The sequence below is a fragment of the Notamacropus eugenii genome, chromosome 6 (assembly GCF_028372415.1).
Source record: "Notamacropus eugenii isolate mMacEug1 chromosome 6, mMacEug1.pri_v2, whole genome shotgun sequence".
Taxonomy (NCBI): domain Eukaryota; kingdom Metazoa; phylum Chordata; class Mammalia; order Diprotodontia; family Macropodidae; genus Notamacropus; species Notamacropus eugenii.
In genome coordinates, this window is record NC_092877.1 from 200366293 (window position 1) to 200389973 (window position 23681).

Here is a 23681-nt window from a genome sequence, read left to right on the forward strand (position 1 = left end):
AGCTCCCTAGTACCCTATTAATTCCAGGATCCTCTTTTTGGTTTTTAAAGTTCTGGTCCATTCCTACCCTTCTAGTGTTCCCACACCTTCCTACCTTACGCTTCAGTGACACTGGTATCCTCACACTCCATCTCTACCCAGTGTTTTTTCCCTGGATCCCCACCTTCTACAAGTTTTTTTCCACTTATTGCTAGACCCTCCAATTTAATGTCTGTGTCTTTTATGTACATAGTTATTTGCATGTTGTTACCCATTCCCATTAGAACGTGGATTTGTGGCCCCAGCACAGAGCTCAATGCCTGGCACCATGGTTAAGCACTTAATAAATGCCTATTGACTTGACAAAGCCACAAATTTCAAGCAAAAATATTTTGAGGGAGAAGCAGACAATTGAAAGGGAAATGTGAGGTTGTTGGTTGATGTAATTTTATTATTTTGAAAAAAATAAGGCATGATGCAATTTCAGTTAACACTGACACAGTCAATCACTGAACCATGCAACACAGTAGGTGCTTGTTATGTCCTTCAGTGACTAATTATCATTTCACCCCAGGTGTGGCACGGTTTTGTTCAGACATATACACATTCCAAGCCACAAGAATCTGCTCTGCACCTTGTATCACATGTGGCTACACAATCCACAGACACCGTCCTCAGCTAGCTCCCTCATGTTTTTTGGAAAGATTTTCAGATCCTACATTAACTGTATTATCTCTTTGCATCAATCATTCAATCAAAGAAAGAAAATTAGCTCGTATTGATTGGTTATCTATCCACTCTTGGACCTGCTTCGTTTGCAGAAATTCAGAACCACTTCCCCTGCTATAGCTAGAAGAAAAAGTATTTGCTGTTTCCTCTGGACATGTCCAACCCAGGGGAAAAAAAAGTTTTACAGATGTGAAGCCCGCTGCAAAACCCACAAAGAAAGTCTGCATGTGGCTCATTAAAGCTAGTATACAACATAGGCATATTTCAGAAAAATATATATATAATATGTTTGTGTGTGTGTGCGTATGCATATATTTGGCAAGCACAGCTTTCCTCTTGCTTCTGAGCTTCAAATATCTTTTCCACACTCTGGGCAAAGGATATCATCCCTCTCGGTGAGGAAGCCACGTCCAACTAAGGACAGAGAACACTTCTTGCAGTTGAAGCAGTCATTGTGCCACTGGCGTTCTTCAAAAGAGATATACTTTGTTCCTCCAAGTCCTGGTAAAAGGAAAATTTGCATCAGGTAAAGGAATAAAGGGCTCCTTGGGCTGAGGAGAAGAGTGAAGCCACAGCTAAGGCTTCAATGAGGCCTGTGGGAGCTGGGGCTAGTTTTTGCTCAAAGGAAATGAAGTCCCTCCAAGCTTGACTGCCTGGTCTTTCCTACAAAGATCTTTGAGGAAATGGATTGTGACTAAAAAAATTGCCCCGTTAGAAAAAAAATAGATTGGAAAAAGGGTATTAAGAGGTACACTAAATTCGGTAATTTAGTCACAAATATTTATTAAATGCTTGCTGTGTGCTAAGCGCTGGCAATATAAATATAAGTAGGAAAAAAAATGTCCCTGACCTCACAGAGCTTACATTTCTAATGAGGGAAGACGGCACAGGGAAGGAGAGAGGGATGCTACTCCCTCTCTTTGCTCCACAAAGATACCTTTACTCCTGAAATTCAGCATGTCATCTGGAAATAAAATTCAGTCTGCTATTACTTCCAAGTGGGCATACCTTCTGTGATTATTAAAACAATTCTAGGGAATTTTAATTATAGAGAGGCGTTCCTTATGAGGAAAAATGATTGTAGTTTAAAGCAAAATGTCCCTATAATATTTACATTAAGAAAAAAACCCCACTATTGAGTAATGTCTGTGGTTCATAGAATGCTTGGCGCTGAGGAACTAAGTCAGGCAGTTAGGTGGCAGTTTTCCTATTTGCTGTTTGTCCTTTGTTCTTGACATCAGGAGGGTGATGTCTTGACTTGCAAGTGAATTGGATTTAAGTGAGGCATAACTGTTCAAAGTCATCAGCCTCACTGTCTCCTCTAGAGGCACTAGAGTCCAGTGGCAAGATGTAAGTCAAGACAACTGACCATGGCCCTTCCCTATCTGTAAATTGGGAACAATGTTAACACCTTCAAGGGTTGTTATGTGAATCAAATGAGATAATGTTAAGTAAATTGCTTTGCATACCTTAAAATGAGATTACACACATATACACACACAGAGTTCTGGTTGTTGTTCAGTCATTTTACTCTTTGTGAGCCCACTTGGGGTTTTCTTGGCAAAGATACAGGAGTGGTTTGCCATTTCCTTCTCCAGCTCATTTTCAGATGAGGAACTAAGGCAAACAGGGGTAAGTGACTTGTCCAAGGTCACACAGCTAGTAAGTGTCCAAGGCCAGATTTGAACTCAAGATGACTCTTACTGACTCCAGGCCCAGCACTCTATCCACTGAACTGGTATGTATATATGTATGCATGCATGTATGTATGTATGTGTGTGCGTGTGCGTGTATATATGTATGTATATATATATATAGACTAGCTTTCATTTCTATCAACTGCTTAAACTGAATTTTGACCATTGATTACCTCCAGTCTACTACAGATAAGAATATATTGATCTAAATCCTACAATTCTTTCTTAATGAATTTTAAGTAATTGATACCTTTTTGGTATTCCCCTCATTTCACATGAATTGATACAGAGTAAAGCAGAGTAAAACAAACATTACAGACAATGACTACAACAACGTAAATGGAAGAAAAGTCACACACATCAAAAGTAAATGGTGCAAATTATAAAAAGTAAGCACGGCTCAAAAGAAGAGATAGAAAAGGTTTATCTCAAGCCTCCCTTTTGGGAAGGTGGGAAGTTCACAGGTATCCCACATTGCATATGTTTTTAACCTTTTTCAAAGTATCGATCATGTACTGGTTTTTTCCTTTCCTTTTTCCTTTTCCTTTTTTTAATCTTTAAAAAAAACCCTTTGTTATATGAGATAACTCATGCCAGGATACTGGGAAAAATATGATGATGTTACAAAAAGATATCAATAGAATTAATTTAAAATATTAAATAAAACATCACCTTCATTTCCGTATACAGCTCCTCTACCCTCATGGATGGCACCTTTCAAGAATACTGAGTTGTAACGAACGACTAACACAGACCCAATGACCAGAATATTGAGTAATTTTGTAGATTTTTGTATTTTTAAGGCAATGAGTATGTATTCTAAACCAGGAGCACATGGTCGAAGATTATTATTTTTGCAAATTTTATTAAATGTGCCCCTTCTTTTTTAAAATTTAATTTGGTTTTGGTTTTCAACATTCATTTCTATACGATTTTGAGTTCTAAACTTTTCCCCCTTCCTCCACTTACCCCTACCCAAGATAGCATGCAATCTGATATAGGGTATACATGAAATGTACCCCCTTCTTTCCTTGAAATCAGGGCTATCCTGGAAAATCAAGGACATATGAATACCATAGCTATATGGTACCTTGAAGTTACCTAACTCATCATAGGTAGGAATGACTTTGAAGTCATTTAGACCATCCCTTGAGTTACACAAACCTAAACCAAGAGTTCAGTTCAATGAAAAAAGCATTAAATACTGTGTGTAGTACATGAACTCTGAAGCACAGTGACTAGATTAATAAATGCTTGTCAACTGAATGAAAGACTGAGAATAAGACAAACATATAATACACAATATCCTACAATAAATGCACCAGATAGATGCAAAACAAAGTACTTTGTGAGTTTCTCATTGGTAATCTTTCTTGTAAGACACCAGTCTTTCTTCCCTTCGGGGAAGAATAAAAGGAGGGTGAATGAGTCTCATTTATTCCGTGTTCAATTGCTTCATTTTATATTTAAGAAAACTGAGACCCCAGGGAATTAAAGTGAGCTCCTAGAGGTCATACAGGCAGGAAGTGATAGAAGTGACATTTGACTTCAGGATCTCTGATTCCAAATCTATTCCACTTTTCAACACTCCACTAAACTGTGAAATTATGGAGAAAATTTATCCCTGCTGCTATTTTACTTGCTATGTTCCATAGGCTGGGATCAGTTGACAAACCCTGAGAAGAGAGAATGTAGCTTCTATCCCAATTTAAAAAAACCTAGTATAAGAAGCACCACCGTTTGTCTTGCTAAGCTCATTAGAAAGAAAGAAAAACTACTTAAAGAAGCCTATTCATTGAATGGGTGTATCTCACTCAAAGTGAGAATGTGATAAGACCTTAGCCTGAAAGCGCCAGGGTCTCCCTTGCATCCTGGGCCATCTCAAGTCGTCCTGATGAATATCAGGCCACTGGATCCAGATGGCTCAGGAGGGGAAAGTGAGGCTGGTGACCTTGCACAGCCCTCCCTCACTCAAATCAAAGTCAACTGCAAGTCATGTCATCATCTTGATGTCATGGTCCTCTTCGAGAATGAAGGATAAACACAACAGAAAGAAGATAGCAGAGGAGGCATGAGGGATGGAAGGAGTCTATAATCATGTGTGAATTAAGCATCTCCTTTCAGAAAGAGAAGTGTGAGAATTCTAATCTTTAAAAAGAAATCATGGTCCTAAATTTCATTTTTTCTCAATGAGGATGAAAGTCTTAATGCTTCATCAGAAATTCACTCTACCAGACCCTTGAGCACTCATGTGACAATCTAGATAACTAGGGTCTTTAAACTATGTTTTCAAAAGTCCTCGTGGGCCTCAAGATTTTACTTCTCTTGTAATTTTCAGTTCTACAAGTTTGTCTAGAGAAGACTTTTGTTCCTATTGTGAAATGTTGCAAACCTTCAAGTGCTGGATTATTATTAATTATTCCTACAATAGAAATTACTGTGAGGTTGTAGTGAATTCAATATTTTATTACCTAATACCCTGAAATTGTATGATTAAGAAAGAAATCTAAAAAAAGAAACATTAGAAGGTAAATTTAAAATAAAAATAAATTTCATAATTACTTTTTCTTTATATTATATTTCCAAAAGGTCTCCTTACTCTTTGGGCCTCAGTTTCCTTACTGCCAAAGGACTAGATGACCTCCAAGGTCCCTTTTAGCGCTAACATTTTATAATTCTAGGTTAAAGCTAAGATATGCAAAGTCACTGATTTACATTGTAACACAGGAAAATAAACCAATTTGTTAAGTGCCTACTATGTGCCAGGCACTGTGCTAAGCTCTGGGGATATTAAAAAAAAAAAAAAACAAAACCAGTCCCTACCCTCAAGGAACTTATAATCTAAAACAGACTTTTAAAAGTAATATTAAAATTTGTCAAGCTCTTTACAGACATTCTTTTAAATTTTACAACAGGCCAGTAAGGTAGGTATTATGGGTATTATCTCTATTTGACAGGTTAGGAAACTGAGACTCAGAGAAATTAAATGTTTGGCCCATGGTCACATAGCAACTAAGTTTAGAGACAGGATTGTAAACCTGTATTTTCTAGCTCCACTACTAGGTGGCACAATGGATAGAGTACTTCAGGAAAACTCATCTGCCTGAGTTCAAATTTGTCCTTGGACACTTCCCAGCTGTGACCCTGGGCAATGTTTGTCTCAGTTTCCTCATGTAGAGAAGGAAATGGCAGACCATTCCCGTATTTTTGCCAAGAAAACCCCAAATGGGGTCACAACTGGACAGCAACAGTTTTTCTAACTTTGATTGGCAGCTATGCCATGTTGCCCATTTGATCTTTTGACGTGTTTATTACAGTCCAGTTAAGGCCCTTGGACTAAATCTTCACAGAACAAATCCCCTAAGAGGATTTGTTCTGTAAAACTTGTACTCAGACCAAAAGCTGCACCCAAGGACCTAGAAGGCCACACGTGGCCTGGACGCTGCAGGTTTCTCATCCCTGGTCCACTCAACCAATCAAATATTTTTGGAGCCAGTAGTGAGTCCTGGCTAGAGGTGTGAAATTAAAAAACAAAGCTAGAAACAAAACTTCATTATGTCTGTCCTTAAGGAGCTATGGGTTTTTTTTTCTTTTTTTGGCCTGGGCCAAATGTTCTTTAGCTCAATGTAAAACTTCCACCATTCAGGGGTACCTTACTCTGAAACTCAGAGAATTTCATGGGGCACTGAGACATGAAAGGATTTGCATAAGGTCACACAGCCAATGTGTGTCTGAGGGGAAACCTGAACCCAGATCTTTGTGACTCCAAGGCCTGCTCTATATCTGCTATGCCAGGCCTTATAATTTAAAAAGTCAGCTTGACCTTGAACAGGAGTCCCAACAGCTTGGCAAAGCTGCCAAGCCTGAAATCACCTGCTTCCTTTTATCTCCTGTGCTTGTCATGTGTTAATAAAAAGCAGTGCAGGAAATAATCCAACTTGAAGCAGAAATAGTAAACTCCATAACAAAAGAGTTGATAGATTAGAAGTGACCAGACAAGATAAAGTTGAATAGCAATCTGTGGAAAGGTCAACGAGATTAAAGGGGAGGTTTTCTCAGAATATTAGCCTATAGCATGGTTTTTTAACCTGGGGTAGATTTAAGGGGTCTGCAAAGCTGGATGGGGGAGAAAAAGTTACATCTTTATTTTCACCTATTTTCCAGCTCAAACATTTCCTTCAGTTATGAATATAGGCTACAAACCATGGTAGTATTAGGCTTCCCCGGGCTGCCCAAGGGGTCCACATACCCCTGGCCTATGGTGAATAAAGTTCAGACAGTGAACAAAATCATATTCATTTTTATAAGAGGCTGTACTTTCAAACTTGAAGCTGACACATGCAAAAACTGATTCTTCTTGAATAAATATATAGACATTTCTGCTTAACTCAAAGCAAATACCTACCACTGATGGGGTTGGTGCACCCGGCACACTTCTTGGCATATAAATTACAAAAGCAGTTGAGGCAGTAGGCATCCTCATCCCGGGAAGTGAAACGTTGTCCGGAGAGCTGCTTCTTGCATTCGGTGCAAACAAAGCATTCTTTATGCCAAGGCTTTTCCCTGTAAGTAACTCCCCCAGTAGTAATAGCCTAATAAGAAAAACAAAGGTTTTTATAGGGTCAACTTCTTAATGACAATCGCCTATGTATTCACAGGAATGATGAACTTTCTTAGCTGCCAATATTTGGGCCTTTTCAGGATTTTTCTAAAGCAAAATAGGCAAGTTTTGGGGAATTTCCCCCTTATAAGGTTCAGTCACTTTTCAGTCATGTCCAACTATATGTGACCCCATTTAGGGTTTTCCTGGCAAGATACTGGAGTGGTTTGACATTTTATTCTCCAGCCCCTTTTACAGATGAGGAAACTGAGGCAAACAGAATTACATGACTTGCCCAGAATCACACAGCTAGTAAATGTCTGCGACCAGATTTGAACTCAGGAAGATAGGTCTTCCTGACTCCAGGCCTAACACTTTCCATTGCGCCACCTAGCGGCCCTTATAAAGTAGCTCCTGATAAAAGCTGATTTTCAAAATTTGAAGTTCTGTATTAGAGGCAAATTTCTAGTAGTTGAGGGAAGATGTATTTATTTCGGTTGCCCTGTTGGGACAAAAGATGGAAGTAACAACAGCAACCAGAATGATTAAAATAAAACAAACAGTTCCAAGTAAAAGAAGATTGTTATTTAAGGAAGGAAAGATAAATTAAGCAGAAATATAAGAAGGCAGGGATTAAGGAAGAGATGAAATTAAAAACAGTGCAAGTAGAGAAAAGGGGAAAAATGTCAGGGAAAGCAGCTTCAAAAGGGAGAATTATTAAAAATTAGCATACAGATTCTATATTTCCAAAAGGGACAGGAAAGTCTTTCTTTGAAAGTACCTTGGCTAAGGTTGACTGACAGAGAGGAAAAGCATGGGGTGGGATTTAGCTGAAAGTTAACAGAGATAAACTGAGAGATTAATGTGTAGTTTCCCCTTAAACAATGGGCCTCCCTGAAAAAGTGAAGAAGGGGCCCTTGAGTGGTGAAACAAGGACTTTTAGTGTGGTAAAGGTAAAGGCAAAGCAGCAGTAATACCTTCAAACAACTTCTACAGCTGCAATTGGATCATGATGAAGGTAATAGTGCCCAGAGCATAGGACCTGGGTTTAATTTTACTAATGGTAAGACCAAGAAGTCTAAGACACAATTTATAAGGTTTTTATCTGTCTATCTATCCATCCATCTGCAAGAAATGAAATTACATTCTTAGAAGGATGAAGTTTGGCACAGCTGAATATACCTGGACCTGGATTAAGAAAGCCTGAGTTCAGATGATAGAAATTTAGATTTGGAAGACCTTAGATCACCTCGTATAAGCCTCTCATATTCTTTTTTTTATGGATGAGGAAATCAAAATCTATAAGAGTTAATCGGCTTGCCCAAGATCACACAGGGAGGGAATACATGGCAGAACTAGGACTGAACCGAGGTGTTTAGACTTCAAATTCAATGTTCTTTCCATTGGCCCTGCTGCTATCTGACTAGGCCTCAGTTTTTTCCTTTCAAAAAAAAGTAAGCAGCTTGGACTAGATAGTACTGACAGGTACACCATTTTCTAAGTGAAGCTAGGTGGCGCCATAGTGTATAGAGTGCTGGGCTTGGAGTCAGGAAGACTCATTTTTCCAAGTTCAAATTTGGCCTCAAAGACTTACTAGCCGTGTGATCCTGGGCAAGTCACTTAACCCTGTGTGCCTCACTTTCCTCATCTGCAAAATGAGGCAGAGAAGGAAATAGCAAACCTCGCCAGGAAAGCCCCACATGGGGTCATAAACAGTTGGACATGACTGAAATGAGTGAACAACAAACCCCATTTTCCAGAGAAGAAAACTTAAGGTAAAATAACTTTCCTATGATCACATAACTTTAAGTGTCAGCAGTGGAACTCAAGCCCAAGTCTCCTGATTTAAAGTCTACTATTCTATCTACTATATCATAACAATACTACTTACTACCACCACTTAACACTATCACCATTATCACCACCACCACCCAGCACTTAACTAAGGTTTCAAAACATTTTACATATGTTAATTCATTTTGATTATGATGAATCTTAAGACCCCTTCCAGCTCTGAAAAATCTATAAAATTTGAGTCAGAGAAGGATCTAACCAATCCCAAAGGGGAGTGGAATTTAAACTGCAGATAGATAGTAAATAGCATATGCTGTCCTCCAGAAGGCAAACAACAGCATGAACTCCCTTCCTTCATATTGCAGAAGAGCAGTGTACAAAAAAATCACCGAGCAGCATAGGAAAGAGGACTAATGAGAAAAATAATGGTAAAAAATTAATATTTACATATATGAAAAAGATTTAGAATTCTCCCTCCTATAAAAAAGGCAGAGCTAAAAGACTTCTAACTTCATGATATACCAGAGTGCTAGAGAACTTTAAATGTGGGTGAATCTAATGAAGTAGCAATATTGTGGAAGAAGAAGGAAGTCAGGGCATGTTAGTCACGCTACATATGTGGTGGTAAAGGTCAAAATCATGCAGGGAAGTCTAGAACCTCAGGAGGAAGCCATAGGAGCAAACTGACAGAACTGTGAAATGTCACCAGGAGAGTAGAAGATACCTTCTTGCATTGAACACACTGCATGGCAAATTGCTTCTCATAGCAGGGCACGCAGAAGTTCTGATCATCTTTAGGAATGAAACTTTTAGTTCCAATGGGTTGATGGCAGCGATGGCAGATGAAGCAGGTCTCATGCCAGCTATTGCCCCTGTACTCCATCTTGCGAGTACCTGCCACCAGAACCAAGGACAAAATTATTTTTTTCACATAAAACAATGCACAGCTTGGAATACTGAGGTCTTTATAGTGAAAGATTCAATGATGCCGGGACCACATCTTCAACAGTACTTACGTGCTCTGTATGCACAACTTGAATTGTCAGTAAATGTATCCCTTCTACTTTCTGGGGAGTGCAGTTTTCTATGAGTATATCTGAGGCTATACTGATAAACCAGCCTCCTAGGTTTCAAACATGGCTGCCCACAACACTCCAGAATGCAGCCCAACCACATTAAGATGTAATTGGGAAATATTTAACAAAATAAAAATACAAAATAACATAATGTTAATATGTGAATTTCTAAGTTTAAGTATCAACATGCCACTACAGGGATCCTTATGAAAGTTTCAGTGGCCTGTTTGTATTTGAATTTGATACAACTGCTCTACAAAATTTGCTATTTAAACTAAGTTGTAATACTTGTTCATAGTTTTTAATTGCTTTGATGTGTCAGACGCTCCAAAACAGAAGGTCTTAATAACTGGTGTCTTTTGTAATCTCATATATTTCACTTAATGCATCTAAAAACATTGCACTGAAAAGGGGTCTATAGGTTTCACTAGAACTGCCAAGGGAATCCATGACATAAAAAGTGGTTAAAAACATTGAAGGGTTAATGAAATATTAAAGAACTTCCCTGTACAGTATAGGCCTGTGTGACTACATACATTGTCTTTTCTCTTTAGAACAGGGGACAAGTTCTCATGACTAAAATGATCAGCTTATACCAGGCTAATTCCCCTTCCTGGAAGAGTTGGCCACCCTTTGAGGAATATATGGAATCAATCTTGTGTCCTTTTGAACACAGGAATTTTGCCATATCAATCATAGATGTCTTGCTCCTTTGAATTCTGACCCAGGCACACACAGAGTGAAGCCCCAAATGAATAAATGAAAACTATTTACTAAGCGCCTACTATGTATCAGGAACTGTGCTGGGGATAAAACTGCAAGCTATATAGGACCTGTCTTCCAAGCATCTCATTTTGTACCCCTTCCTTGCCATAGTGCATCCCATTGTTACCTATGGCCCTGGTGCCTAGCCAATCGGGTGCTAAGTCACGTAGGTAGACTCTGGTGCCAAGCCTATCAGTTGCTAAGTCATGCCATGCCAATTTCTTCTTTGTTTGAAACTGGATATAATCTGGAAAAATCGCTGTATTCTTTGGGTCCTCACTTGTGGGGAGGATGCTGTGGCCAAAACGTTCCCAGCGGGGAGTCTGGGATCTGAAATCAAGGGAACTCCCCCCCCGCCCAGTATGTGAACCCAGATGTTGATGCTTCCCCAGTTTGATGATATATATCTATATGTGTGTGTGTGTGTGTGTGTGTGTGTGTGTGTGTAGAAGGAAACGACATGATATTCTAGTCCTTTGGGCCCAGCAGTGGGTTGTTGTTTATATACATATATACGTATATATGCACACATGTACATATATACATATGTAGACATATATGTATGTGTATAATATATACATTATATATATATACACACACATCTACAACATTTATATGTAATAAATACAAAGTTTTTTGTTTTACAGCCATGTTCCAACTCTTGGAGTTTTCTTGGCAAAGATACTAGAATGGTTTGCCATTTCCTTCTGAAGCTCATTTTTACAGAGAGGAAAATTGGGCAATAGTGACTGAGGCCAGATTTGAACTCAGGAAAACTCATCACTCTACCCACTGGGCCACCTTGCTGCCCCATATATGAGGTAGCATTAGCAGTTTGGGGAAATCAGGAGAGGCTTTGTTTTTAGAAGGTGATGCTTCATTGGATTCTTGAATAGAAATGACTTCAGTGACAAGTTATGTTAATTTTTTTACTTCAAAAACACTATCCTAAAGGTAGCCATAATGAAAATGGACGCTTCAACAAAAATTCATGAACCGTCTCCTGGATTTTCAATCTATTAATAAGACATACTCAGTCTTGCCTCCTGAATTCCTTCTGTCCTTTCAAACCTTCATCCTACTGAAATTTCCCCTGTGAAGAATGAAAAAAAAAATCCTGTAACCTTACTCTTTTACCTCTCCTTAGAACTTAATTCAACAAACTTTGTTAAATGCCAATCATAGGCAAGCACTGAGACACTGGTGATACAGAGACAAGATTATAAAGTTTCTGCCCTAAAGGAACTTATGTTATACTGCAGTGATACTACAGGCGTGAAAATATATTCACATGTGCTAAGCTGGAGAAGTGAGAACTAACCACTGAAGGGACCTAGGAAAGCTCCATAGAGGAGGTGGTCCTTTGGTTGATCCTTAAGAGGGTTGAAGGGGAGAGTGAGAGCGAAGGAGCAAGGGAGTGGGAGAGCCTAGAGGGAGAGAGCTGGAGAGAGGAAAGGAAGAGGGAAGGGGGAGGGGAGAGGAAGGAAGGCAGGGAGAGAGGGAGAGTTGGAGGGGGGGAGAGGGGGAGAGAGAGAGAGAGAGAGAGAGAGAGAGAGAGAGAGAGAGAGAGAGAGAGAGAGAGAGAGAGAGAGAGAGAGAGAGAATGAACTCTCGGAAGATGAGTTGGGCACAAGAAGGTGATGTAGTCTTGGAAAGGAGAAAGGTTACCTCTTTTCTTAGATCCTGGAGAAAGAAGGGCAGTTGAAGATATAGACTGATTTAGAGATATGGAGCAAGGGAGAAGTAGGAAATTCATTACAGGTGGTCTAATTTTTTCAGTAAAGTAGGAGGTAAGGTCATCTGCTGTGAGAAAATGATTGGAATGGTGCTCTGGTCAATTCTTCATTTATTAAATGCTTATAGGGAACCATACTAGGCACTATGGACTTGGGGAGAGAGAAATTTTTGAGGAATTTCTCAGTCATCCTGGTATTGCAGGGAACAAACATAATAGAAAATTAGCAAAGAGTAAGTGAAAATCTTGTTATACAGCAGTGAGGGCCCAGTTGAGCTTAAGTAATATATTTTTATAATAGACACAGTTGGTATAGTGCCTGACTGACTATCAATGTTCAATAGCTCAGGAGCAGGAAGGAAGAGATATGATAGGGGTGAGAACTGATAAAGAATGAATGAATGATGGGCAATGACATGAGGGATTCAAAGTCCAAACTACTTAGCTATAGGGTCAAGATGGTGAGGAAAAGCCCAGAACAGAAATGACAGACTGGGAAAACAGAGGGATGGAAGATTTGGAAGTTCATCATTATGGAGGTAAAATAGTTTTGGGAAATGGTGGGATCTGTGTGACCATCCCTTTGGGAAGCTGTCAGAGCAAAGATAGAAGTCACAGGAATCAATGATGACCTCTAAAGGGCAGTTAGAGTGCCCAGCCTGGAGCCAGAAAGACTCATCTTCAAATCTGGCCTCAGACACTTACTAGCTGTATGACCCTGTGTAAGTCACTTAACCCTGTTTGCCTCAGTTTCTCATCTGTAAAATGAGCTGAAGAAGGAAATGGCAAACCACTCCAATATCTTCACCAAATGGGGTCACGAAGAGTTGGACACTACTGAACCTGCATCTCCTCATTTTGAAATTTTGTTTTATATCATGACTCATGTCAAAAGTTCAGGTCTTAGGCATTACTTCACTTACAACTCCATTTACAGGTGGTCATTGGGATAATTCATTTCTGCGATCCCATCATTTTTTTCCTCAGTGTACATTAGTACTGAGAAGTTACATGAAAACCAGGAAAGTGTAAACTCCACCAAAACAAAATGTCAACTGGGAAATAACAGAAAAGTCACAGGTAAGGACACATTTGTCTTCTGTGTTCCAGCTTGCCATCATCCTTCTTAAAATCAAGGACCTAAAAGTGAACACCATACTACTATAGTAACACTTTTTGAACATAAAAGATGTGATCTGACCAGAGTAGAGTACGATAAGACTATTGCTTCTATAATGGTTGAAACTATACTTCTATTAATCCAGGCCAAGAGCCCTTCTAATTTTTTGGGGCTGCTCTACCACACTGTTGACTCATTTGAGCTTGAAATTCACTAAAATTCTAAAGCCTTTTCCATGATCTGCTTTACAGCTATGTCTTCCCCATATAATACTCATGGGATCAATTTTTTTAATCCAGTTCAAGCGCTTGATGATTCTAGTCTGTCCAGATTTTTGTTTTTGTTCTAATTCTTACACTCAACATATTAGCTATCCTTCCCAATTTCGTGTGACTCACAAATACCCACATATGTCTTTATCCAAGTTACGGACAAAATACGTTGAACAAAATGGGACCAAGGAGAAATCCGCACTAGCCCCTTCCTCTCTAGGCTGACATCAGTCATTGATAAACATTCTTTTCATCCAGTTTTTCAATCATTTCTGAATCTACCTAGCTATAGATGTAACCTGCCCATCTCTTTCTACCTTTGTCCTCCAGGAATATCATGAGAGTTTTTGCCAAATCTCATGTTGAAATGCAAGTATATTATATCTAGGGCATTCTCCTCATTTACAAGTCTAGTAAGGCTGCCAAAAAGAAAAATGAGGATGCTTTGGTATGGGATGTTCTTAATAAAAAGTATTCGCTCTTTCTAATGTTAACAAACCTTTTTGTTTGTTATCTTGGGGCCTCTCAATTTCACCCAGTCTAAAAGTTCAGAAACGATTCATGGGCTACCCTACTGCTGCTGATCTGCATGAAAGTTCTGACCTGCTGCATTTCCAGTGTGGGCCTGATTGTCTTTCCTTAGCCAGCTTGATGCTTCCCTGCTCCTCGGAAGTTTGCTGACAAACTTAGTGTAGCCATCTGCTCACCTTTAGCCATACTGCAACCCAAAACTCCTAAATTCAAGTAGTCCACTAGCCTCAGCCTCAGCCTTCCTTTGGCTCACCCACCTTTAATAAGATATTCTAGAGTTTTTCCAGGGAACAAAGTCAAGTTCACTGTAGCATAATTTGAAAGATCTAAAAGGGATCTTCCCGTTTAGAAAACTAGCCCAATATTTGTCTCCAAGCCTGCTACATTTTCCCATTCTCCCTGGTCTCTAAGGTCACTGACACTGGCTCCTAATGATATCTTTAAGGTCTTTCAGGAATCTGATGCAAATCCTTTGGACAAGGTCTCAGGATGTTAGACACAGATACAGGAAGGGGTCTTCCGGGCCATCTAGACCAATTCTCTGATTTTTACAAATGATAAAACTGAGGGTCAGAGAGATTAAATGATTTGCTTATGGTCACATAGTATCAGAAAGGGTATTTGAACTTAGGCCTTGCTGACCCCTAGTCTATACCACTGGGTCTTCAAGTTAAGGTGAAAAGTTCATTGAGAACTGATAAATCAGGAGATAATAGGACCTGTCTTGCTTCATATTCCTTTTAAAATTTTTATGTCTATTTTTCCCATACTGAAGATTATTCTCTGTGGTAAAGAGAAAACAAGCAAACTAGGAGATGAGTATACAGTCTCTCCTATATCATATTGTGTGTATACACACACACACAAGTATATATATAATGTGTGTGTATATACATACATATATGTATGCATCTGTACATGCATACACACATATACATACATATACCTCTATATAGTTATCTCTTGGATCATCTCCCTGTTATCATAGCTTCTACCCTTCCTTGTTTTTCCCTTTTGCCTTATTTTACAGCTGAGAAATCTGAGACTGAAGGAACTGAACTGCTTTGTCTAATGTAATAGAGCCATTTAGTGACAGAGTATAGACACTCTATAGTCTTGGCCTCCTGACTCCTAATCCAATCTTTCCTAATGCCATCCTGTTTTATTGAGATTGCAACCCAAATAATTTTTAGTTTAGTTTTGTTTCTTTTTCCTTGGGTCCACCTGTGTTTTCATGAGAATATAGAAGTCCCAGTGTGAAAACAACACCAAAGCAGATCAGCAAATATTCTGTACCTCATAGTTCTACAAAAATGGCCTGGGTCATTGAGAGGTTCAATCACTTACTTGCTCAGGGTGACAAATGGTATTGTCAGAATCAAGACTTGAATCCTGGCCTTTCTGACTCAAAGATAAGCCTTCCATCCATTGTGCTGTGCTCTCTCTCTATAAAGAGAACGCATCTGGATTCCAAAAGAATTGATGGAAGCAGAGTTTATATTGTACATATTTATTTATCCTATATAAATAATGACTTTGCAGTGGATTCTCATTTACCAAACAGGTAAGGATTCCTGCTCAGCTTCCTAAAGAATATTTTGCCTCTGTTTTATATGTTCTAATTCAGGAGTGGGGAGCTTGTGGCATTGAGGCCACATGTGGCCCTCTAGGTCCTCAAGTGTGGCCCTTTGACTGTTTGGATTCTGTCAAAAAACCACCCTTAAGGACCTAGAGGGCCACATGTGGCCTTGATGTCACAGATTCCCCCATTCCTGTAAACCTAATTGATCAACAAAGGACTTCAAGGGACCTGAAATCATATTCTAGAACAATTGACTGAGAGTCAGACGACCTGTGACCTAGTCCTGGTTCTACCTCAATCAGACTATGTCACTTCAACATTCTGGGCCTCAGTTTCCTCTTCTGTAAAAATCAAGCCAAAAACATCTGTTTATCTTAAAATAAAGGTATTAGACGAAATAACCATTAAGGACCATTCAGTTCTCAAGTTCTATGATTTAAATATTCAGATGCATCCTGGGCTAGCCCATCTTGTGTATGAACCATTTCCCTCAATACAAATTATAGAAAACGTATGGCCTAATGGAAAGGAGCCAATACTTGAACTCAGGAGGGACTTGGGCTCGAAACCCAGCCCTGACATTGGCTAGCTCTGTGACTGAAGTTAAATTTTATTACCTCCATAAGCTTCTGTTTCCTTATTTGTAAAACAGGAGTACCACTCATACTTTCTGACTGAGGATTGTTCTGAAGAAAGCATTTTGTAAATCTTTAGAGCACGGTCATGAAGGTGAGTAGTAATAGCTTCAGGCAGAAAATGTGTTTTCTCTCTGTCTTGTGGAGTGTACATATACTGTCACCGCTAAACAAATAACTCTCACACCCTTTTCTCTTGAGATTTTATCCATTCTAATAGCTTCAGCCATCACCTCTGTAGATATGGACAACTCCCAGAACTGTATCTTTGGCCTCTGTCTTTCCTGTCTTTGAGTTGGACATTTTAACTTGTTTCTTGTGCATTCCCATTTAGATCTCTTGCCATCATGTCAAACTCAACTTGTCTAAAAACAAAACGATCTTTCTCCCATAAAACAGTGGCTTGTCTGGATTTCTTATTTATTTCTCTTAGGAGTAACGGCATTCACCTAGCCATCCAGGCTAACATATACTTTGAAATTATCCCCAGTTTTCCCATCCTCCCTCACCACACCCAAGAAACCTCGAGGGTAGGTCCTTTATATTTTTCCTCAGTTTAGAGCTGTCCTTCCTATTTCCACTCCCATTACCTTGACTCAGCCCCTCACTAGTATCTCATTTTACACTATTGTGATAGTTTTCAAAGAGGGTTCCCTGCCTTTGGCATCTTAACCTCTCTCATCTATTCTATATACCACTAGCAAATTAATTTTTTGTAGATGTAATTCTTTTCTTTCAGTAACACCTTCAAGTGTCTTTCTACTACCTACAAAAGAAAATCCAATGTTCCTGGAATAGTCCTCTGTAATCTGGCCTCAGTTTACCTCTCTTACCTTAAATTCTAATTATACATAAAGACAAATTTTAACATTCATTTGAAAATTTTGAGTTCCAAATTTTCTTCCTCCCTTCCTCACTTTCCCCCACCCTAGGACAATAAGCAAGTTGTTATAGATTATATATATGCAATCATGTAAACATATTTCTGTATTAGTCATGTAGTGAAAGAAGAAAAAAAGTATAAAAAACCCCAAGAAAGTGAAAATAGTATGCTTCGATCTGCATTCAGACTCCATCAGTTTTTTCTCTGGATGTGAGCAGCCATTTTCCTCGTGAGTCTTTTGGATTTGTCTTGGATCATTGTATTGCTGGGAATAGCTAAGTCATTTACAGTTGATCATTGTACAAAATTGCTGCTACCGTGTACAGTGTTCTCCTGGTTCTACTCGCTTCACTTTCTTGACTTAAATTTTACCATTTCCTTACACAAAAGCTTTGTTCTTCACTGATCCTTCCCCAAAGCTCTTGCCAAATGCCTCCTAGGAAACATTGTATTAGGCATTGAAAGAAATGTCTCATTTTCCCAATGAAACAATCTCAAGATAAAATCGTCTTTGGGGCATCCTTCACCTTCATCCAGGGGGAGCCAGAGTAAGCTCAAACTATGCCGGTGAAATCCAATTGTTAAATATTCAGTGTATTTATACCTTAGAAAGTGACAAACAATATAAGTCAGGGCTTGATTTATTATTTTGTTGGTTGTCTAGACTTGAGAAAGTGATGGAGAAAACGTTAACAATTCAGATTAAACTTAAAAGTGTGTGTACTTTTTTTGGTGGGGGGGAGGAACTTGTGAAATATTTACTTCAGGCCATTCTGTTTCACAGTGATTCCTCCCTCCTCTGAACTCTAACATCATTTATTTGGTGTTTAGCACATGCCATTTTTAAAAGTAAATTTATTTGTTTTCAGTTTCCTACAATCACTTCCATAAGTCTTAGATTTTCTCCCCCTCCCTCCCCAAGATGGTATGCAATCTTATATGGGTTCTACACATATATTCTTATTAACCACATTTTCACCTTAGTCATGTTGCATAGAAGAATTAAAATAAATGGAAGAAACCATGAGATAAAACAAACCAAAACAAAACATGACACAAAAGAAAATAGTCTGCTTCACTCTGCATTCTGATTCCATAGTTCTTTCTCTGGATATGGATGGCATTTGGACTCAATAGTCCTTGGGGAATGTTTTAGGTCCTTGCATTGCTGTGAAGGGCTAGGTCTACCACAAACAGTCCTCACACACTGTGGCTGATACTGTGTACGGTGTTCTCCTGGTTCTGCTCGTTTCACTCAGCATCAGTTCATATAAGGCCTTCCAGGCCTCTCTGATGTCCTCCCTGTTCATCATTTCTCATAGCACAGCAGTATTCCACTACACTCATATACCATAACTTGTTCAGTCATTCCCCAATGGATGGGCATCCCCTTGACTTCCAGTTCTTGACCACCACAACGAGAGCTGCTATAAATATTTTTATACAAGTGAGACTTTTTCCCATTTTTATGATCTCTTTGGAATACAGTCTTAGAAGCAGTATTGCTGGGTCAAAGGATATGCACATTTTTGTGACCCTTTGGGCATAGTTCCAAATTGCTCTCCAGAATGGTTGGATCAGTTCACAGTTCCACCAACAATGAATTAGTGTTCCAACTCTCCCACATCTTCTCCAACTTTTATCACCTTCCTGTTTTATCATATTAGCTAATCTGATAGGTGTGATGTGGTACCTCAGAGTTGTTTTGATTTGTGATTTAGAGCATTTTTTTCATATGACTATAGATAACTTTAATTTCTTCCTCTGAAAACTGCCTGTTCATATCCTTTGACCATTTATCAACTGGGGAATGGTTTGTATTCTTGTAAATTTGACTCAGTTCTCTATATATTTTAGAAATGAGGCCTTTATCACAGACACTAGTCCCAAAAATTCTTTCCCAGTGCATATGCCATTTTGTAGTCTTAATTGCTTTTGGTCCAGATGTGTGTTGGTTTTTTTGGGGGGGGAGTGATCTGGGGATCTCCTGGTATGGAAACTCCCTCCATTAATATAGATCAACAATTCCCCTATAATTTTAGTCTTAAAAAGTCACCTGAGGCTCTGAAAGTTTAAAAGACTTAACCATGGTCACATACATCTTCCTGACTCTAAAATTATTGCTTTATACCTTATGACAGGCTGCTTATATAATGTTATTATTATTTTAATTTTATCATTATTATTATTAATTATTACTAAACCTATGATTTCATTGGTATAAGGAACTTTCAGTAAGGAACTCCTTCTACCAGTGCAAAAAAAGCACCTGCTCTGCAACTTTCAATCTAGAGTAACCCAACAAACATTTTATAAAGTACTTACTATGTGCAAGGGCTACAAAAACAAAAGAAATAGCAAGAGCTCTCTTTCCTTAGGGGTTATCTTGGGCAGCTAGATGGCACAGAGGCTAGAGGCCAGGCTTGGACTCAGAAAGACTCATCTTCTTGAGTTCAAATCTGACCTCAGATACATCCTAGCTGTATGACCCTGGGCAAGTAACTTAAACCTGTTTGCCTCAGTTTCCTCATCTGTGAAATATGCTGGAGAAAGAAATGACAAACCACTCCTGTATCTCTACCAAGAAAGCCCCAAATGGGTTCATGAAGAGTTGGACATAGCTGGAAAAAAAAACCCAAAACCAAATACGACTGAACCTCTTTCCTTCCTCCTAAGGGATTTTACATTCTTTTGGGGAGGATTGAGGGCGATATAACATATACACAAATTTGAATAGGTGGGAGATAACACTAACAACTGGGGGAAACTAGATGATTAACTATTCCTTGATGACAGGAACTCCTATATCATAGACCTCTTTGCATTCCTAGCATCCAGTATGGTGCCTTGCTCCTAGTAAGCACTCCCTAAATGTTCATCAATTTTTAATGGTACTCGTAATGATGATCAAGTTCAGAAAATATTGGATTAGAATTAAAATACATATGCCAAGAGACCTTTAATTAAAGGGTTCCTAGGAATATTCAGTTTCCCTTTTTGCTGACAGGAAATGGAAAACCTGAATCAAAATTCACATAATCTTAAACTGAATTTGTAAGTAAAAGGTTTCATTTTGGAAACAGCCTGAAAATGCATAAATACTTTGACTTCTATTTTGATAGCACACTAAACACTAACCATAACTGCTTGCAAAACCTCAAATATTTCTACAAATATGATACAGACATTCTGGCTCTACCTGGCTATATTTGGGAAATACTGGAAAACACTTATTTGTTAGATGAGTGTTTGAAATCAAATTCCTTCCACATGGGATCCTGTTTGATTTAGTCTGAAAAAAACTTTTTTAAAAAGATTAGAACCAAATAAATGCATGTGTAGGGGAATATCGTTATGAGATTAGCTTCTGAATAGGGCTTCCCATTTTTTAAGTTTGTACAAGCCAGGAAGAGATCTGCTTTCCTCTCTCTCCTTTAGAAAGAAGAAAACCTAGTTTTTTCGTACCACGGGTAATATGATTTTTTCTGTCTTTGGTTTCTTGTATTAAGAGGAAGTTGCTTTAAACCTTTGAAACAGAGTCTCAAACTAGGATAATGAGAATTATATGATAGTAATAAATTATTAAATTTTGGACTCAGTTTTAAAGAGAGATTGCAGAATTTCTCAATGTTGTTTGGCATAGGAAAATTACTGTCTGTTATAAGAAGTGATTGGGGAACCTCTGAATTGGTAAATTCCCATGGAACAGGATTTCATCTTGACTGCTTGTTCAAGGACATTCACAGGAAACTCCTGATGGGTTAATCAGCACCTTGGAGTGTGGGGTGTTGAGTCAACAATATGTGATCAAGTGTCAGAGGGTTCAGACTTTACTTGAAGAAATGTTCTTCCTGAACTGAGTCCGTAAGAGATGTGGTAATGATTCTGCCCTCCCTTTCAATTTAGGCAAGTTTTCTCTCCCTTGGATTTTCAGTAAGAGAGTAGATGGGCTTTCTCCTTGTTGTTGTAGACCAAAGAGGGGAGGAAAGGTTGCTTTAGTGATCAATCGTCTTCTCTGATCCCAGCTCCTCCATGTTCAGTTATTAGTCATCTTTAGTTCAACCCCCTAAGTCAAGGGGACCCAATCAGCAGTTCCCTGGGCTATCCTCAGCAAAGAGCCAAATTCCAGCTTCATTGGAGGTTCTCTAGACTAGTAATTCAGGGGTTCTCCTGATTATTTCTGGTCTATTTTTTATAGATTTGATTTTGATGTTTACTGACCAAAGGCAGGAGTACAAATGAGATGATTTCTTAAGCCTCCTTATGATCCTAAGGTTTACAAAATTTGCTCTGATTTTTATTATAAGTCTGAAAATCTAGTCTATTTTGGTATAATTTATATAGAAATGGTGATAGGGACCGCAGTTTCATTTATTAGCAAACTCTCAGGGGAGTAAACTTCCCAATTCACATTGGCAGCTTCTCTCCAACTAGCAGTCTTAGAGACGTGCCTAGTACATCGAGATGTTAAGTGACTTGTTCAGAGTCATGAAGCCAGTATATGTTATGGGTAGTATTGGAAACCACTCTTCTTGACTTTGAATTGGGCTCTCACACAGTAATAATGATTTTGGGGGAAAATGGGTTCCTTCCTCCCATCTCCATACAATTCTATCAGCTTCTTCTTACCTGACCACTCTCAAGGTACTTTCTTCCCCATCAATAAACATATGATTCCATCCTCAAAATTCAATTGTTAGTGGAGGATAAAAGAAAGAAAACAACTTGTACACTGATGATGAAGATGCATTGAGATGGCTTGTGCTCGAGAGTTAGTTGCTTGATAGAATCATTCCTTTAGGTATATACAAAGTATACACCCATTAAACAAAGGTACTGCATCTAAAAAGCATGACTCAGTACAACCTAGCTGGGTTTTCGGCTGCTTTAACTACTTCTCTGTAATCAAAAAACCGTTAAGCAAACTGTAACTAGTCAATCAGCACATAGCCCTCCACCAAAGGCAAATGCAAAGTGCTACTTTCATACAAGGGCAAAATGTTAGGATTACTAGAACCATTCTTTGTGGCATTCATTTATTTTATTTTAATCCCTTTTCTGAAATAGAAAGCAACATGTTCTGACCTGGCATGATTGTCTTCTTGCACTCCGAGCATTTGGAAGAGTACTCATTGGAGTAACATTCAGTACAAAGAAGATGCTCGTCTTTGGCAGCAAAAGGCTTGTCCACCAGAGAGTTCTTGCATTGGAAGCAGTGAAAGCAGCTCTCATGCCAGTGCCGATCCTTGTAGGACAGATCCTGCAGAATCCCAAACCACAAAGGAAATGGTGAATATTTGGCAGAATTAAAAGTCAAGGAACCCTAAAGACATCTGGGCATAATTCCTTTTTTTTTTTTTTAATTCATATATACAATAAGAAAAGAAAAAGAAACATATTATAAACTTATATATTAAAACTTTAATATAAAATAAGAAAAGCAAAAACATCATGTGCACAACAGAAAGTAAGAGAGCATTCAAAATAAAAAGCAATAAATTTCCATTTCAAGAAAGCCTATAAACATCACGTGGAGAGCTGTCCTTGTTTTCTTTGCTTCCTTGTAGCTTTTCCTTTGCTCTATGTTGTACACGTTTTACTTTGTTCTTTTTTCCCCCTTCCTCCCCAGGCTTCAATTGAGCATGTTTATATTGATATGTAGATATATACATGCACATATACATATATACATATATATACATATATGAACATGTGCTTTCCCTAACAGATTCTGTTGCTAATTTTTGTTTTAATGTTTGGCATATCTCTTATTTCCTATTCCTCCTGACTCCTCTACTTCTACTTCCTACCTTGCCCTCCTATTACTTAACCCACCCTGCCTCCAACAACCTCTCTTATCCTCCCATTCCCATAAATCTAAACACCCTAACTAGGGTTTATGGTGAAAACATACAGTGTAAAACAATCAAATGTCCAGTATCAGGACAGACATTGATGTTATTTCTGAATTTTGCCCTGCCTGACTGCTGAAGAGAGGGTAAAATTGTTCATTTTTGTGTGCATTTGAAATAGCACCCTAACTCTGACCAGTACAGTGACCAATCACCATTCTAGGGGATCAGTGATGAAGGATGCTAGCCACCTGTTACAAAGAAGTAAGGAATTGAAGATGCAGAATGAGACATACATTTTTGACATTGTCCATACAGGAATTTATTTTTCTTGACTATGCTTATTTATTACAATAAATAAAATAAGCATCAATTATTTGCAAAGTGTTAACATTTTCCAAATTGCTTGAACGAAACCGAATTGTAAGTGA

The 23681-nt window shown here is 38.6% G+C and overlaps 1 protein-coding gene across 5 annotated transcripts in view; it reads right to left on the reverse strand.

The window, feature by feature from the left end:
• Positions 1–409: 409 nt before the first annotated feature.
• Positions 410–23681, reverse strand: part of FHL2 (four and a half LIM domains 2) — a 111335-nt gene continuing 88063 nt past the window's right edge. For all 5 annotated transcript variants that reach the window (XM_072621762.1, XM_072621760.1, XM_072621758.1 and 2 more), the window contains exons 3-6: positions 22484–22658; positions 9524–9693; positions 6811–6997; positions 410–1209 (exon numbers count right to left, since the gene is read on the reverse strand). In XM_072621762.1, the coding sequence (XP_072477863.1) occupies positions 1058–1209; positions 6811–6997; positions 9524–9693; positions 22484–22658 (684 nt within the window). In that variant the 3' untranslated portion in view covers positions 410–1057. The remainder of the gene's footprint in view (positions 1210–6810; positions 6998–9523; positions 9694–22483; positions 22659–23681) is intronic.